General features: G+C 42.0%; 2 protein-coding genes and 1 non-coding gene across 3 annotated transcripts in view; 2 read left to right on the top strand and 1 right to left on the bottom strand.

Moving 5' to 3' along the window:
- LOC101355724 (histone H2B type 1-like) overlaps window positions 1-177 on the top strand; it is a 653-nt gene extending 476 nt beyond the window's left edge. The window contains exon 3 of the mRNA XM_023738391.1: window positions 13-177. Within this exon, the coding sequence (XP_023594159.1) occupies window positions 13-177 (165 nt within the window). The remainder of the gene's footprint in view (window positions 1-12) is intronic.
- Window positions 178-10,106: 9,929 nt separating this feature from the next.
- Window positions 10,107-10,541, bottom strand: LOC101355988 (histone H4). The gene has a single exon (XM_004384032.2). It carries the CDS (start codon window positions 10,487-10,489, stop codon window positions 10,178-10,180), a length of 312 nt encoding a protein of 103 aa, XP_004384089.1. The 5' UTR covers window positions 10,490-10,541; the 3' UTR covers window positions 10,107-10,177.
- A 1,033-nt stretch (window positions 10,542-11,574) lies between these two features.
- TRNAM-CAU (transfer RNA methionine (anticodon CAU)) lies at window positions 11,575-11,646 on the top strand. The gene has a single exon. It is a non-coding gene; the product is annotated as a tRNA-Met (tRNA).
- The last annotated feature ends 3,821 nt before the right edge of the window (window positions 11,647-15,467 follow it).

A 15,467-nucleotide genomic window follows, 5' to 3' on the forward strand; every position in this document is an offset into this window, starting at 1 on the left:
GACATCTTTGAGCGCATCGCAGGCGAGGCGTCTCGCCTGGCGCATTACAACAAGCGCTCGACCATCACGTCCAGGGAGATCCAGACGGCCGTGCGCCTGCTGCTTCCCGGGGAATTGGCCAAGCACGCCGTGTCCGAGGGTACCAAGGCCGTCACCAAGTACACCAGCTCCAAGTAAAGTTTCTATCTGCATAACAACGCTAACAATCCAAAGGCTCTTTTAAGAGCCACCCAAGTTGTCACTTAAAAGTCTGTAACTCTTAGGGATTTGTTAAATAGAGCTACACGTGTGATGAGAATTACTAAAATCTCGAGACAATGTTCCTTCCTCTTTAGTGTGTAAGGATCACCAAGGAGTAAATCTGTACACTGTTACACTCTGGTAGCCACTAAGGGAGTTAGGGTTCTGTTTTGATGTCAGAAAATCCCTCCTCACCACCCCCCTTCAGATGTTTTGTTTTCCTAACTTCAGTTTCTTTTTGTCATAATCCCATTGCTCTTGGTCGGGAGTAACAAGGGTTTTATAGCAATTTACAAGGTGTTGAATGGTCCTAAATCGACTGCTGATTACATTAGAATAGGGAAAACGAAACTGCTTCAGTTTGTAATTTGCTGTCACCTTGAGAATGGCTACAGCTGCATCACTTCTCTAGGTTGCATTCCTAAACAAATTTCTTAAACCATTCTTTGCTACCTCCATCGTTCAACATCCACTAACGTATCTTCAAATCTCACTGAATGTACCGTTCCTGGATTATTTCACGTAGCTAAAATATTACCTTCGGGCAAGGTCAGGAACTCATCACGCACTGAGTTTTCTACCTGGCTGAACATACTGGGACCTAAGAGACTTACCAGGCAGCAAGATAACATGAGGGGGCAGGAAGCAAGTGAAAGTCTCCAGTGCTATATAATTCAACAACTGATTCCTGGGGGGTGTAGAGATGGGGAACTGCCTCTCTCTGTCAGTCTCCTCATTCTTAGGCTCCAAGGATTCTCGGAGTTCTCCCAAGACCTCCTCCTTCATGTTTTAGAATGACCTTGTCCACAGTTAACTTCTTCATTCACTGGAATTTTATTTAAAGAAAGAAGGGAAACAGGAAGGGAGTTTCCCCTTAGCATATCTAATATGCCATTTTATTTTGTCCTATAATCACTTCTTATGGGATGGAATCTCCCGTTTTACAAACGAATGACATGAAGAATTAAGGATAAATGAATTAAGGTTTAAGTAACTTACCTCTTACATACAACTAAGGAAACTGGAATTTGAATCCCCATCTAATTCAGTCCAATTCTGAGGCCTGTTTCTTCCATGGCCTCCACACTGTATGTTAGAGAATTTTTCTCAAGCAGAAAGCTAGCTGCAATCATAGGAGTGGGGAAATTTGAGTTCAAAGGGAAAATAGAACACTGGCAAAGAGAAAAGAAAACTGGTCAGGTGATACACATATTCTTTGAGATACAGCAAAGCCCTTACAGTGGGAAAAGTTTCTTTAAAAAACAAAAAAAAAGGGAGATTTGGAAATTTAAAGATCATCTGGAAGCGACTTTAACTTTTATGGGCGCTGTGGTGTGGAAGGGAAACCATGAGTGTTAGCAGTGTAAACCTGAGCTTACAATCTCGTTTTTCACGTTTTAGCCACATGTCTATCTGCAGAAACCTACATAGCAGATAACTGTGAACATTAAATAAGTGACCCAAAATTACAACTGGGCTCTGTAGATAAAATTCCCTAAGCACCACCTATAATTAAGGCATTGACTTCTTGTTCTCCAAAAGCTAACTGTAGTTTTTTAAAACTATCCATTCATGAAAAGAAATATATAAACATAATTTAAGGGGAAAATCCCCCAGGACATGATACAGACCTGACTATTTGAATATTGAATGTTGAATTTAGACAAATCGCTTAATGTCTCTGTGAGCATTTCCTTATGTCTTAAAGGAAAATAATAACTAGTAACTACTGCACGGCATTGCTGGGGTGTTCAATAAAGGAATGCAAGGAAAGGACTTAGTACCTACACAGAGGAAGTCCCCAAACCCATTGCAGTCCAGTCAATTCTGACTCATAGCGACCCTCTAAGACAAAGTAGAACTGCCCCATAGGGTTACAAGGAGCAGATGGTAGACTCAAACTACTGACCTTTTGGTTAGTGGCTGAGCTCTTAATCACTGCGCCACCAGGGCTCCAAAAATGTTAGGTATAGCTAAAGTCTCTGGTTGAAGCCATAGAGAAGGAACCCTTGGCCCTGTCCACATTGGAAGCCCAGGGTCCCTGTGTGGCTTTGAACAAGGCAATAGGCTTTAAAGCCTGCTGGGAATTAACACCAATTAAGTTTCCTTGTCTTGGTAGTGTGAACAGATTTTTTAACAGTTCAAAGCCCTCTTTAGAACAATCTCTTTCCTCTGAACAATTTTCAGAATATCCTAGAACCTTTGGCTGTGAAACTTCCCTGCTTCTGTGTGCCAATTCAAGTAACATGTGTCATATTCTCTAGGGACCCTCCCATACTTTCACTAGAACTGTTGTTGCTGCTGCTGCTGCTGTTGTTTAGCTGTTGTTAGTTGCTGTAGAGTTAACTCCAACTCATGGAGACCCCATGTGGCCTCTGGGTGGACTCAAATCTCCAACCTTTCAGTTAAGCAATCGAGCACTTTAACCATTTGCACCACCCAGGGACTCAGAACTAGGGGTATGCCTCATTTAATGGTCAGATGTGTTGGGTTATAAGGAAGGGGCCCTGGAAACACATGTAAGAGATGCTTAGTAAATTTTTATTTTCTTTTCCTCCCCATCTCTCCTGCTCCCTTTGCACAACTTTGCTGCATTTATTTTCCTTTATTTACTAGGTTTCCCTCATATAATTCCAAACCAAAAACATTTTTTTGGATGGGCTCCTTCTGCAACTTGCTAACTATGTTCTTTAATTGGAACATAAGAAATTGGCTGCCTGATAAGTGCCAAGCTGGTCTGAATCCATTCCACCTAAGACACTAATCACTTCAAAGGAAACTCACTGGTGTAAATTCCTGTTGTAAAAGCCTGATGTACTGAAAAACACCAGCCCTTTCCCCAAAATAAAGGTAGCATCATCTTTAGGTTCTGATTCAAGTAGCTGCTACCTCCTAATTTGTTTTTCCTATAGTAAATAATTTCTGAAAAGGACAAAAGTGTCACCCTCTCCCATCTACCATCAGTGTTATATATATATACACTAGGTATGTCTGTGTGTCTGGGGTAGAGAAGCAGGCATGAATTGTAAAGACCCAGAGAAAAATAATCACGGATGAAAATACTTAAGAAGTATGGTATTCAGTTATACTTCATCAACTGAGTATCCCACAGGCATCTCAAACTGAGCAGGAACAAGATTGGCCTCATTGTACTCCCCCAGCTCCATTTATTCATCCAAGTCTAAAATCTAGTCCACATCTCAGACAATTGCCTTTCTCTTTCTACAAATATTTAATAATATACAAAGTCCTGTTGATTCTATCTTCTAATTTTTTTTTTTTAATATCGCCCGTATCTCTGGTTATTTTGGCGTAAACCTGGAAATACCATAAATGTTTAAGAGTAGAAGTTTAGCTAGAAACAGTTTTCATCCATAAGGAGATACTATGCACCCATTAAAAATAATGTATAAACAATAAACAACATAAAATATGCTCATGGCATAGTATGGGGGGAAACAAATTGCAGAACAGAGTGCTCACATTTATATTTAAATATTATATATGTATACACATGCATAATATAGTCGCAGGGGGAAAGAAAATGACTAGAAAGATCAAGGTCAAAATGTTAACAATGCGGTTACACTCTTTTGGGTGAAAGGATCAACTTCTGAAGAGAATTTTTTCTATTTAGCTGTCTCCAAAACTCCCAGTGGTGCAGTTAAGAAATAGGGGTTCTCCCTCAGATCCTTTCATCTTTAAGTCTCCTTGTCCTATGTTAAGAAAAACAAAAGTAATTTATTTTACAAATAATTATTGAGCCACAACTACGTACCAGGTATTATGCTAAGTCCTTCGGGTACAAAAATGAATAGGATGATTTTTTCCCCCATTCATTTAGCAATTTTTATACAAATTGTTCCATGACATTGGTTATAATTTTTACAATGTATCAGCATTCTTATTATTTGCTCTCTATTCTATTTCCTTGATTTAGCTTCCATTCCCTCTTTGCCTTCTCATCTTTGCTTTTGAGTGCTGTTGACCGTTTGGTCTCATATTGTTGATTATTTAAGGGAGCACATTACTCACGAGTGATACTGTTTATTTTGTAAGCCAATCTATTATTTGGTTGAAAGATGACCTCCAGAAATAGCTTCAGTTCCAAGTTCAAAGGATATCTTAGGGCAATACTCTCAGGGGTTCTCTAGTCTCTATCAGTCCAGTAGGTCTGGACTTTTTTAGGAATTTGAATTTTGTTCTACAGTTTTCTCCCATTCTATCCAGGACCTTCTATTGTGTCCCTGGTCAGAATGGTTGATAGTGGTAGCCAGACACCATCTATTTCTGCTGTTCTCAGGTTAGAAGAGGTTCATATGGGCAATGGTTCATATGGGCTATTAGTAGTGTGCACTAGCTTGTTCCTTGAGCTTTTGGTTTCCTTTATTCTCTTTTTCTCCATAGGAGTAGAGACCAATAGCTGTATTTTAGATGGCCTGTCACAAGCTTTTAAGACTGTAGATGCTACTCACCAAACTAAGGTATAGAACATTATATTTATGAACTGTGTTATGCCAGCTGACTAAGTTGTCCCCCAAGACTTATGCTCCTAAGCCTTTTAATCCAGTCAACCAATCCTGTGAGTTGTTTGGATATGTCTAGGAAGCCTCTATATCTGTGCCCCCTATTTGCTTTGTTATATGTATGGATATATATGCAGCACACACAAACATATATATACGTATGCCTACAGATAAACATACTCACGCACTTGTATTTACTTACATATACCCTTCTATATACATATATGCATACATATGTACGTAACCACACACATATTTTTTGGTTGTTGTTACAAAATTGTGTATGTTATAGCATTTATCAAAATTGTCCCTTTTTCTTCTGTGCTTCTTAGTGTCTTGATTTACCTTGATCAAGTTGTGCTGACTTCACCCATATATGGTAGTGCATTTCCCATCACCAAAAATAGCAAGTGTATACTGTCTAGAGAGTGTTCCCCCTCCCTCTCTCTCCCATCCCTGGTAACCATCAAAGAGTGCTGCTTTCTATGTATATACCTAGTCTTAACTTTTTATAATACGGGACCATACAATAATTGTCGTTTTGTGATTGACTTATTTCAGTCAGTATAATGTCCTCCAGAATCATCCATGTTATGTTTTGTGGACTCCTCATTATTCTTTATAGTTGTGCAGTATTCCATTGTATGTATGTACTACAATTTATCTATTCATCCGTTGATGGGCACTTAGGTTGTCTCCATCTTTTTGCTATTGTGAATAGTGCTGCAATGAACATAAGTGTGCATATGTCTATGTGTGTCACTGCTCTTAAACCCTAGGATATATACCTAGGAGTAGGATTACTTGATTATAAGGTACTTATATTTCTAACATTTTGAGGAAGCACTATATCAATTTCCATATAGGTTGTACCATTTTACAATCCCACCTGCAGTGTATAAGAGTTCCAATCTGCCCACAACTTCATCAGCATTTATTGTTTTGTTTTCTGTTTTTTTTTATCATCGCCATTTTTGCAGGGGTGAGATGGTATCTCATTGCAGTTTTGATTTCCATCTCTCTAACAACTAATGGGAGCCCTGGTGGCGAAGTGGTTAAGATCTCAGGCTGCTAACCAAAAGGTCAACAATTCAAATCCACCAGCCACTCCCTGGAAAGCCTATGGGGCAGTTCTTCTCTGTCTTGTAGAGGACTATGAGGCGTAAATGACTTGACAGCAATAGGTTTGGTTTAATGTTTACAGAGGGGCCCTGGTGGTGCAATGGTTAAGAGCTCAGCTGCTAACCAATGTTTACTGAGGATCCCTGGTGGTGCAGTGGCTAAGAGCTTAGCTGCTAACCATGAGGTTGGCAGTTCAAATCCACCAGCTTCTCCTTGGGAACAGTATGGGGCAGTTCTACTCCATCCTATAGAGATGGCAATGGTATAGGCTCCTTAGAGAGTTGCCAGTCAACCAATTTAAGAGACTAATATCAATCTTATTTCATAAGAGAACTACCCTCTCACCACCGCAAAGTCAGTAAGGGCAAACGGAAAATAAGTAACAGTCCTTTATACCAATCAACTATGGAAAATTTATTACACTGACTTTATTTCTCTCACTTCACCACAGAATAGTGAAAACTTTGGCAAAGACTAACATTATCCATGGATGAACATTTGGAAACCACTGATGTATTCTAATTCCTTTACTTCACAATTGAAAAAAGTATCTTCAAGCCAGCTCAGCAAATGTGGCAGAGTTAGAACAGACATTTCTTGACTATTTCCCCTAAACTTGTATCTACTTCTCACTTTCACGTTTCACGCATTTATATTTCATTACTTTAAGTAGTCCACACTTACATTAATAGAATTATTAAGTAATCCACACAACGAAAATTGTACTTAATACTTTATATTTCAGCAAAGCATGTGACAGATTTAAAAAAAAAAAAAAAAAGGCAGCCAACAAAGCAGAATAAATAGAGGAATTGCAGCAAAGTCACATGGTGGAATCTAAGGTAGCTGTGAAAACGAAAACTATAGCTACATGGATGAATTTTAGCAAGATAAATGTTTTCTGAATAAAGCAAGTCTCAGAACACTTAGATGCAATGCGACACTATTAACAGTAGGCCTAAGCTAGTTGTGCTATGATAACAAACAATCCCAAAATCCCAGTGGTTTACTACAATAAAGGTTTGTTTCTGGCTGGCTCACTATGTTTACTGACTGTGGTTCACCTGTGGGTCAGCTACAGCTCTATTCCTGAGAACCATGCTGAGGGAACAATAATAGACCACACATTGGCTCTTAAGGTTTCTGCTCAGGAGTGGCACATGCATTTTCTTTCACATTCACTGACCAAAGCAAATCACAAGGTCGAGCCTAACGACATTGGGACAGGAAGTATAACGCTGTCACGTAGGTAACTGGGTCTTTTGAGTCTGGAATTCAGGAGAAACCTCAGGGCTAGTGACTTAATTTCCCTATCATCAATGTGTACACAGTATCTCCACAGCAACAAGGAAACATCAACAGAATCAGGCAAGGAATTGCGTTCTCAAGGTCCATCTTCTAAGAGAGATCAGGAGTCAGCCAAGCTAAGGAGGAGAAAAAGCAAAGTCAGACAGAGGACTCTTAAACTAAGTTCCACAAATAGGCCTCAAAAGGCCTGAGAAATCCCTAGAATTACTAGTAAAATATGGTGGGAGGGGGTGCTCTAACTTTTACAGACTATTTGAATAGGAGTTTCAGTTTTAAAGAGCACTCTTATTACTAAGAGTATTTTTCCACATCCGTAAAATAAGGATAGCATTTACTCTGCTAGTTCTGAGGCTAGAGGAGAAAGCCCTTGTAAAACTATAAATTATGAATCCACATTTATGAATACAGAGCAAATACTCCTTATTTCTCTGACTTAAGGCTTAGACCTTGAACTGGTTCTCTTCATTATCAATCTTCTTCCCTAAGAGATATCATCTGATCTTGTGGCTTTACTCTCACAGCAGTTATACTCTGACAACTCTCAATTATGTTTTCAACCCAGACCTCTCCTCTAAACTCCAGACTCACATATCTAATTGCCTATTTCACAACTTCCTCTTAGATATATAACAGACACTTCCAATTCTACATGTACAAAACTAAGCCTGTGATGCTCCTCAAAACTTGCTCCTTCCATATTCTTCCCCACTTTAGCAATTGGCATCTCTATCTTTCCAGTTGGTTCAAATCATTGGAATCATCCATGAATCCTGTTTCTCTCATATCTTACATCAACTCCTTCAGAAAATCCTTTCCCTGCCTTCAAAATATATACACAACCCAACCACTTTTCATAGTCTCTGCCAGTAACATACTGGTCCGAACCACTGTCATCTCTCAACCGGATTACTGCAGTAGCCTCCTAACTGGTCTCCCTGCTCCCACCCTAGCACCATCACAGTCTATTCTGTACCAGGTATCCAGGCATATCATTTAAAAACATAAATCAGATCATGTCAGAAACCTGCTCAAAACCCTGCAGGAGCTCTCACTTCACTTTTGTAAAAACCAAAGTAGTTAGTTACACTGGCCTGCGAGACCCTACTCACCCGCCCTCCACTAGCCTCTCAGACCTCAACTTCTTTTCCTCAATCATCTGGCCCTCTTCTCTTCAACTCTGTCCAGACACAATACCTCCTTGTTACCTCAGGGTTTTTGTACTTAAAATTCCTTTCATTTGGAGTACTCTACCTTCTCAATCTTTTTTCCCCAACCATCACTTTATCAGTAAAGCCATCTATGACCATACCATTTAAAACATCACGTCTCTCCACACTTTATGCCTTTTTCTTACTTTAGTGGTCTTCATAGCACTCAGCACCATCTGACACATTGTATTTTGTTTGCCCCTTCCCCAGTGAAAAATAACCTCTACGAGTTCAGAATATTATTTTCTCACTGTTATTTACTGGCCTATTCCCAGAGCTTAGAACAGTGCCTGGCATATGCTATGTGCTCAAAAAAAAAAAAGTTCTGGCTAAATTAACATCTTCATAAAACTTTTTCTCCTCAAATTGGTGGCTTAGCTCCAATATCTGAATCTTTTCGTATTTAAGCACAAGAGTCTGTATCTTTAAAAAAGATGAGATTCAGAATGACTCCGTTGATTCTCCTGATTTCAAAGTATCACCCTACAGATTACCTGTTGTCATGAGGCGGGAAAATCGGATTTTTCAATGAACTATTACACTAAACCAGTGATCAATCTTATCCCAAATTGAAAATACCGGGTATGTGTCCCTGATGTGGTGCAAGAGCATGCAGCAACATCTCTTATAAACTATTCCTGACAAAAACATTAACCTAATTTCAATTACATCTATGGAAATCACTTTTAATTTATAGGACATACAAGGCAGATGTCAAATAAAACCATCCCATCAGGAAACAAATCAATCCAGAAGAGGACACATTCTACAGAACAGGCTTAGTCTCCCAACAAATCAAAAAACATGTCAAAAAGGAGGGAGGGGGGCGGCTAGGAAGGGGTACTTCTAGATTTAAGACTTGAGACACAAAGCCGTGCCTAGATCCTTGTTTGAACAAACCAGTTCTATCTAAGACATTCGGGGCATAACTGAATTCTTAATGTGACCGAGTACTGGATATTAAAGAAATTGGCTTAATTTAGTTAAGTGTGATTATGTGGGGGTGTTTGCTTTGTATTCACATTTAATGATGTCTACGTACTGATAAAAATGCTATCTTGTATGTTTCAACTTAGATGTTTCTGTTATTGAGTAAAGTCTCTACTTTTCCGCTTTAATATTTTCATTTAAAAAAAAAAAAAGTCCCTTCTTTGCCGAACAGTACTTGCCGGCTCTCCTCCCGTGTGCATTTCAGTATTTCCATCACTCTTTGCACACAAGCAGAACAGTGGCAATGCACCGGCCGCCTGCACCAGCACGGCACTCGTAGTGGGTTAAAAAACCAGCTCAAATTCGCCTTTGTCGCAAGGCTTCCCTGCCAGGCGGGGGCCCTAACTCCAGCTTTCTTTGTTCCTCGCCCTCCCCGCCATTTTGAGCACTGGAATCCTGGCGGGGGAGGGGAGGCTCGCCTAGCTATCTCTGTGGGCAGTTTGTCTTCTCTACAAGACTCAAATCACCACGCATACCTGTCAGCGAGCTCTGATAAAGAAATCTATCGTGTGGGACGTAAACAAAAACCACTCGAGCTTCCCTTACTGCTACTTCAAACAAGGAAAAGCTTTATACTCATAATACCCCGACTGCTGTAAAGGAGAAAGGAATTCTTGAATAAAACTTTCCTGCGCTTAACCTTCTAAAACGTCAACGGTGGAAATCTAGCACGTGCAGTCTTACAGAGGAAGAAATTAAAAGATGCTAGCTCTTTTACGGGAAGCCGTGGGCGGCCCTGAAAAGGGCCTTTGGTTAAAAACTGTAAAGTGAGAAGAGAGCAATTTAGCCGCCGAAGCCGTAAAGGGTGCGCCCCTGACGCTTGAGCGCGTAGACCACATCCATGGCCGTGACAGTCTTGCGCTTAGCGTGCTCGGTGTAGGTGACGGCGTCACGGATCACATTCTCTAGAAAAACCTTGAGAACTCCGCGTGTCTCCTCGTAGATAAGGCCAGAGATGCGCTTGACGCCGCCACGCCGAGCCAAACGCCGGATGGCAGGCTTGGTGATACCCTGGATGTTATCTCGTAATACTTTGCGGTGACGCTTAGCGCCACCTTTTCCAAGCCCCTTCCCGCCCTTGCCACGACCCGACATGACTACTGTAGTCTACCAAAGAAGCAAACTGCAGAAATGAAAAGGCAGAAAGAAGAAATCTACTTATATGAGTGAGTATCGGACCTAATTGAAAACCGAACTCGCGCGCGGGAACGTACGTTCGTCCTCTTGGCCCCGCCCTTCGCAGCCAACCCAGCCCTGAATGACGTCATTGATAACTAATTGGGTCCCACCGGGTGGTGGCGGCGTATCCTACAGGTCTTGTACCACCAAATTGGAATTTTCGGACCGCTTAACAACTGCATCGGAAGGAAGAAATTGACATTTTTCAATGATTATCATTTGCTGCTTGGAATGATTACACAGGACACCTGGCCTACACGACCCAAACTGCAGCAGCCTCCTTTGAGATGCGAAGTGTCCAGCTTTGCCCTCAGGCTTTGCACCTTCCGCATTTCCGCTCTCAGCAGCAGCCCTGGTGGCCGAAACTCCCCTGCGAACGAAACGCCCCTGCTGATGAGTTTTAAAACTGCAAGACTTCGCTCTTGCATCACCAAGCCAAGGAAAATTTGACCGAAAGGGTATTTACGAAGACGAATACAGTATGTGTGGGGTTGTGATTCCTGGTAGAAATCTCGCCCGCCCCGCGAGGTCTAGGATTCCTTTCCTGGCTTTTATCTTCTCTATTCATTCAAACCTGTAATTCTTATTTAAATATCCAGCGTCCCCACACCTGTGCACCCAATAACTTACCAGTTTGTTAATGTTTACTTGTCTACGTCTCGAAGGAAAAACGTGGCGACCTACTTCGGAAGAATCCCAAAAGCCCACTGCGGTCGAGTCGATGCCGACTCATAGCGTCAGAAGAATTAACCATTGAAAACCCAATGGAACACAGTACTATTTTGGCACACATAAGATCACCATGAGTCGGAATTGATTCGATGGTAACTGGTGTTTTCTGTTTTTCTCTACTCCTTGCTTTGTTTTCTCTTTGATTCTGGTGGCAAAATTATTCCAAAGAAAATTGGCAACTAGTGGCAGCGAAAGTATCGGGATAGATATGCCTCACTTGTGCAGGTAGATACAGTTAAGCATACTATTAGGAAAAGCGCAGGACGAGAAGCAGAGTGGCGCAGCGGAAGCGTGCTGGGCCCATAACCCAGAGGTCGATGGATCGAAACCATCCTCTGCTAGCCTTTTTTTTTTTTCCTTTCCTTCCCTCTCCCGTTAAAAAAAAGTCCCATAATTTAGTTTAATAATAATAAAAAAAAAGAAGCCAGATATAAAAATTAAAATTGTAGAATTAATATTATTTCCTGAGAAATTACTGTTATTAATTAATATGTTCTTTCAAAATAAACCAAGTATGTTTGGTTGCCAAGGTGACTGTGACACTATTGCCAGCTAGTTATGACAGTGCCACGTTGCCCTATGAAGCTGGGAAAGTGCTGAAACAGGTTGAGTGCCAAAAGTGGGGGACAAGGGTGGGGGCCAAATATGGAATTTTATTTCCTTCTGTACCTAATTCAGGAAGCACAACTTGTTAGGTAGTTGTGGCCAAGTGGTTAAGGCGATAGACTAGAAATCCACTTGGACAAACCCTGTGCAGAATCTTTACAACTAGCAGAGTCTTAATCTTGGAAGTAAATGAGTAGCAGCTTGAGAAAGAGTACAGGGTTTTGGTGGCCACAATTGAACTCTGACCTGAGAAAACCACTTCTGCGCTGCTAAAGGTAAATGCCTCTGCTCTCAACTCTCCTTTACATTCTCTAACAGGGATATTCTCTACGATCATTTTTTAAAGCCTGGATGTTGCTGAATGTTTTATATTTCTCACTCTCAGAAAGGATGGCTTATTCAAAGATTTGTTGACTGACTTTTATGTGCCGGAAACTGTGCTAGGCACTAAGGAAAAGAAAAAAACATTAAGTAGACTACAGTCTAGACATGCTTTTAAACAAGTAAATACATATAGTGCAATAGGATATTTCTTTAAAAGGATTATACACTAAGTACAGTGGGCACAAGGAAAAATTATGGCTATCTCCAGTAGCCCCACGAACACCCACTAGTTTGGTGATTCTCTGGAAGGATTCACATGACTCAACATATACTCACGGTTTGTGGGGATATATGCCATTTAAACATGGCTGCACTATTGACAGCTGCAGCTCCCACAGGCCTCTATGCTACACAGCATGTTGAGACTTGTCCCCAACATGTTGAGACTTGTCACGACTTGTTTTCCCAAACCTATTGTCCCTTTACTGATTGGCTTGTTTACCTGAATTCCTTCTCCCTTGCCCAAAACATTGTTACTCACCCAAAGCCCGTTGTTCTATTTGCTTCACTGCTTGCTGTATTGACTATAAACAAACTCCTGGGACTGAAGCCAGGGGTCGACTCCTCAGAGTGACCCTCCTGGCCCCACTTCTCTGTAAGAGTTGTGTTTGGTTACTGTCTCTGCCTTCCCAACATTGCCGCCGCTGCGACAGATGGTGCCCCGTGTGAGGAGAGAGCTGTAGATACCCCCGCACTCAATCCCTTCAGGTGGTGAGTAAGGACGCGTCCGTTTCAGGCTGCCTTTACAGCCGAGGGCAACGGGGTTTTTCTGCGGGCGGAATTTTCCCGAGCGCTCTCAGATCAGGCTGCTTTAGCACCAGAGCGGCAGGTCTTTCCTGACCGCTCCCGAGGGATTTCAGGCTTCAGGCCAGGAGCCTTTGTTCTCTTCCTTTCATTTTTCATTTTCCTTTTCCCTATGGGGAATTCTCTTTCCTCTGAACAGCTCAGCACAAAACCCAGTTGTTAGGATTGTTAAAAGCCTGTAAATTTAAGGTTTCAGAAGAAGCACTTACCCAACTTTGGCTTTTAACTGAATCTGCCTGTCCTTGCTATCCCTTGCGGGGGAACCTTGATGTAGAAGCATGGGAACGTATCGGTAACATCATTCGTGACATGAACATCCCAGCTTCAGTTCTTATTGCTTCGCATCACTGTCCCCTTGCCCTGCAGCCGTTACAGGCAGCTCGTTCGGCTCCCTCCCTTAGTAAAGAGAATGTCCATAACCCTCCATCTTCTGTACCTCCTGAAGCTGAGTCCCCACAGTATGAGCCAATTATGGAACGATGTTTGCGAGAAGGCTGTGAGAAAGACGGGCTTTCTGTCTTTCCAGTCCCTCAGGGAACAGGACCTCCCCGTCACGGTCGCCTTCCTTATGACACCTTTAAGGAACTTCCCAAAAGCATAGCAACTGATGGTTTACAGAGTCCCTTTACAAAAGGACTTGTAGAAGCTATAGCAACAAGCTATGAAATGACCCCCTGGGATTGGAACATTTTAATGCGGACAGTTTTAATCCCTGCTCAATTTAGTGTATGGAGTCAAGAGTATGAAGAACATTGTAACCTTTATGCCGTAGAAAATCTTAACCATAATATCCCTGTTAGTCTTGACATGCTCCTGGGTGTTGGGAATTATTCCACTCCCCAGGCCCAGAGTCAGATGAATAGACAAGCATTCAGTCAAGCCTCCGATGCTGCCGCCAAAGCCTGGAGTAAAATCCCTGATTCCAGAACGCCCGCCGGCTTATTCGCCACTATTCGCCAAGCGGCAAACGAGCCTTACATTGACTTTATCAACCAACGGCCATTTCCCGACAGGTAGATAACCAACAAGCAGCTGAAGTTCTTTGTCTCCAGCTTGCTTATGAAAATGCTGATGCTGACTGTCGGGCTGTTTTAGCCCCCTTAAAGGCACAGTCTTAATCTAGCTGAAATGATTACAGCATGTCAAAATGTTGGCACAGAAACTCATAAGGCACAAGTATTAGCTGCAGCTCTCTGTCCATCCACTGCCACCTGTTTTGGGTGAGGTAAACCTGGACATTTTAAGAAGGATTGTCACAGTTTAAAAAACAAAAATGCCAACACTAAATTTCCAACCCGAAAGTGTCCCTGCTGTGGTAAAGGTGGTCATTGGGCTAAGCAGTGCAGATCTCAATTTAACAATCAAGACAACCCTATGTCGGGAAATGGGAAGAGTGGCGAGAGCTCTCGCACCCCCAAAAATCCAGAGGGCCCCTGAGTGTGGAGTGTGGAAACCACAGCATAGATTCCAAACAACAACGCTTGCAGGTTAACGACTTAAAAGCAGGTACTGAAAGGAATGCAGGACTAGATTTACCCTTGGCACAAGGGGCTGTAATAGATGAGGCAGCAAAAGTTTTTCTTACAGCAACACAGGTTTGGGGACCCCTGCCTCGAAGATATTTAGGACTCCTAATGGGTCGCTCTAGTATTACATCTCAAGGTCTGACTGTTCATCCTGGTGTAATAGACTCTGATTATGAAGGTCAAATTAAAATTATGGTTTCCAGTCTCTCTTACTGGAATATTACTCCCTCTGATAAAACAGCACAGTTAATTTTACTTCCCTTTGTAGTCCCCTCTGCTCGCACGACCTCAAGACGGACTGGGGGTTTCGGCAGTACTGATGCTTTTTGGGTTACTAAGTTACAGTCTTCCCGACTGACTCCAGAGAGACAACCGACACCATCACCCCTTCCCCGGGGAAGGACATTAAACAGCAGGGCTCTGCGAGACCGGTAACATGGGGAGGTCTGAAAGCCCTCTCCTCCAAAGCTGAGTATATCCTCTCAACTACAGGTGCCCCCCCTACACCTAAAAATCTATTCCTAACTTTGGTATGTGTTCTCCTCCTCCTCCGTTCTCAGATACCAGCAACCTCTGCCCCAACCACCTATTGGGCTCATGTTCTTAGCCCCCCTATCTTCCACCCGGTTACTTGGGAAGAACCAGAGCCCCCTCTTTCCTCTAATGATACTCTCATTACCGGGGGACAATATTTGGCCTATTCCAAACTCCCTTGAAGAGGGATGGTTTGTACTGTCTACAAATTGGACACTCTATGCTGACACCCTTCCTTTGTGTTTCACTACTCAACCACGCACTGCTTCTGCATGCGTACCTATACTAGAACAATGGTATATGAATTA

This window comes from Trichechus manatus, unplaced genomic scaffold (genome assembly GCF_000243295.1).
Source record: "Trichechus manatus latirostris isolate Lorelei unplaced genomic scaffold, TriManLat1.0 scaffold00115, whole genome shotgun sequence".
In the NCBI taxonomy this organism is placed as follows: domain Eukaryota; kingdom Metazoa; phylum Chordata; class Mammalia; order Sirenia; family Trichechidae; genus Trichechus; species Trichechus manatus.

Excerpts from the sequence above, each read along its gene's own strand:
- LOC101355988 (XM_004384032.2), bottom strand. The coding sequence starts at position 10,489 with ATGTCGGGTCGTGGCAAGGGCGGGAAGGGGCTTGGAAAAGGTGGCGCT.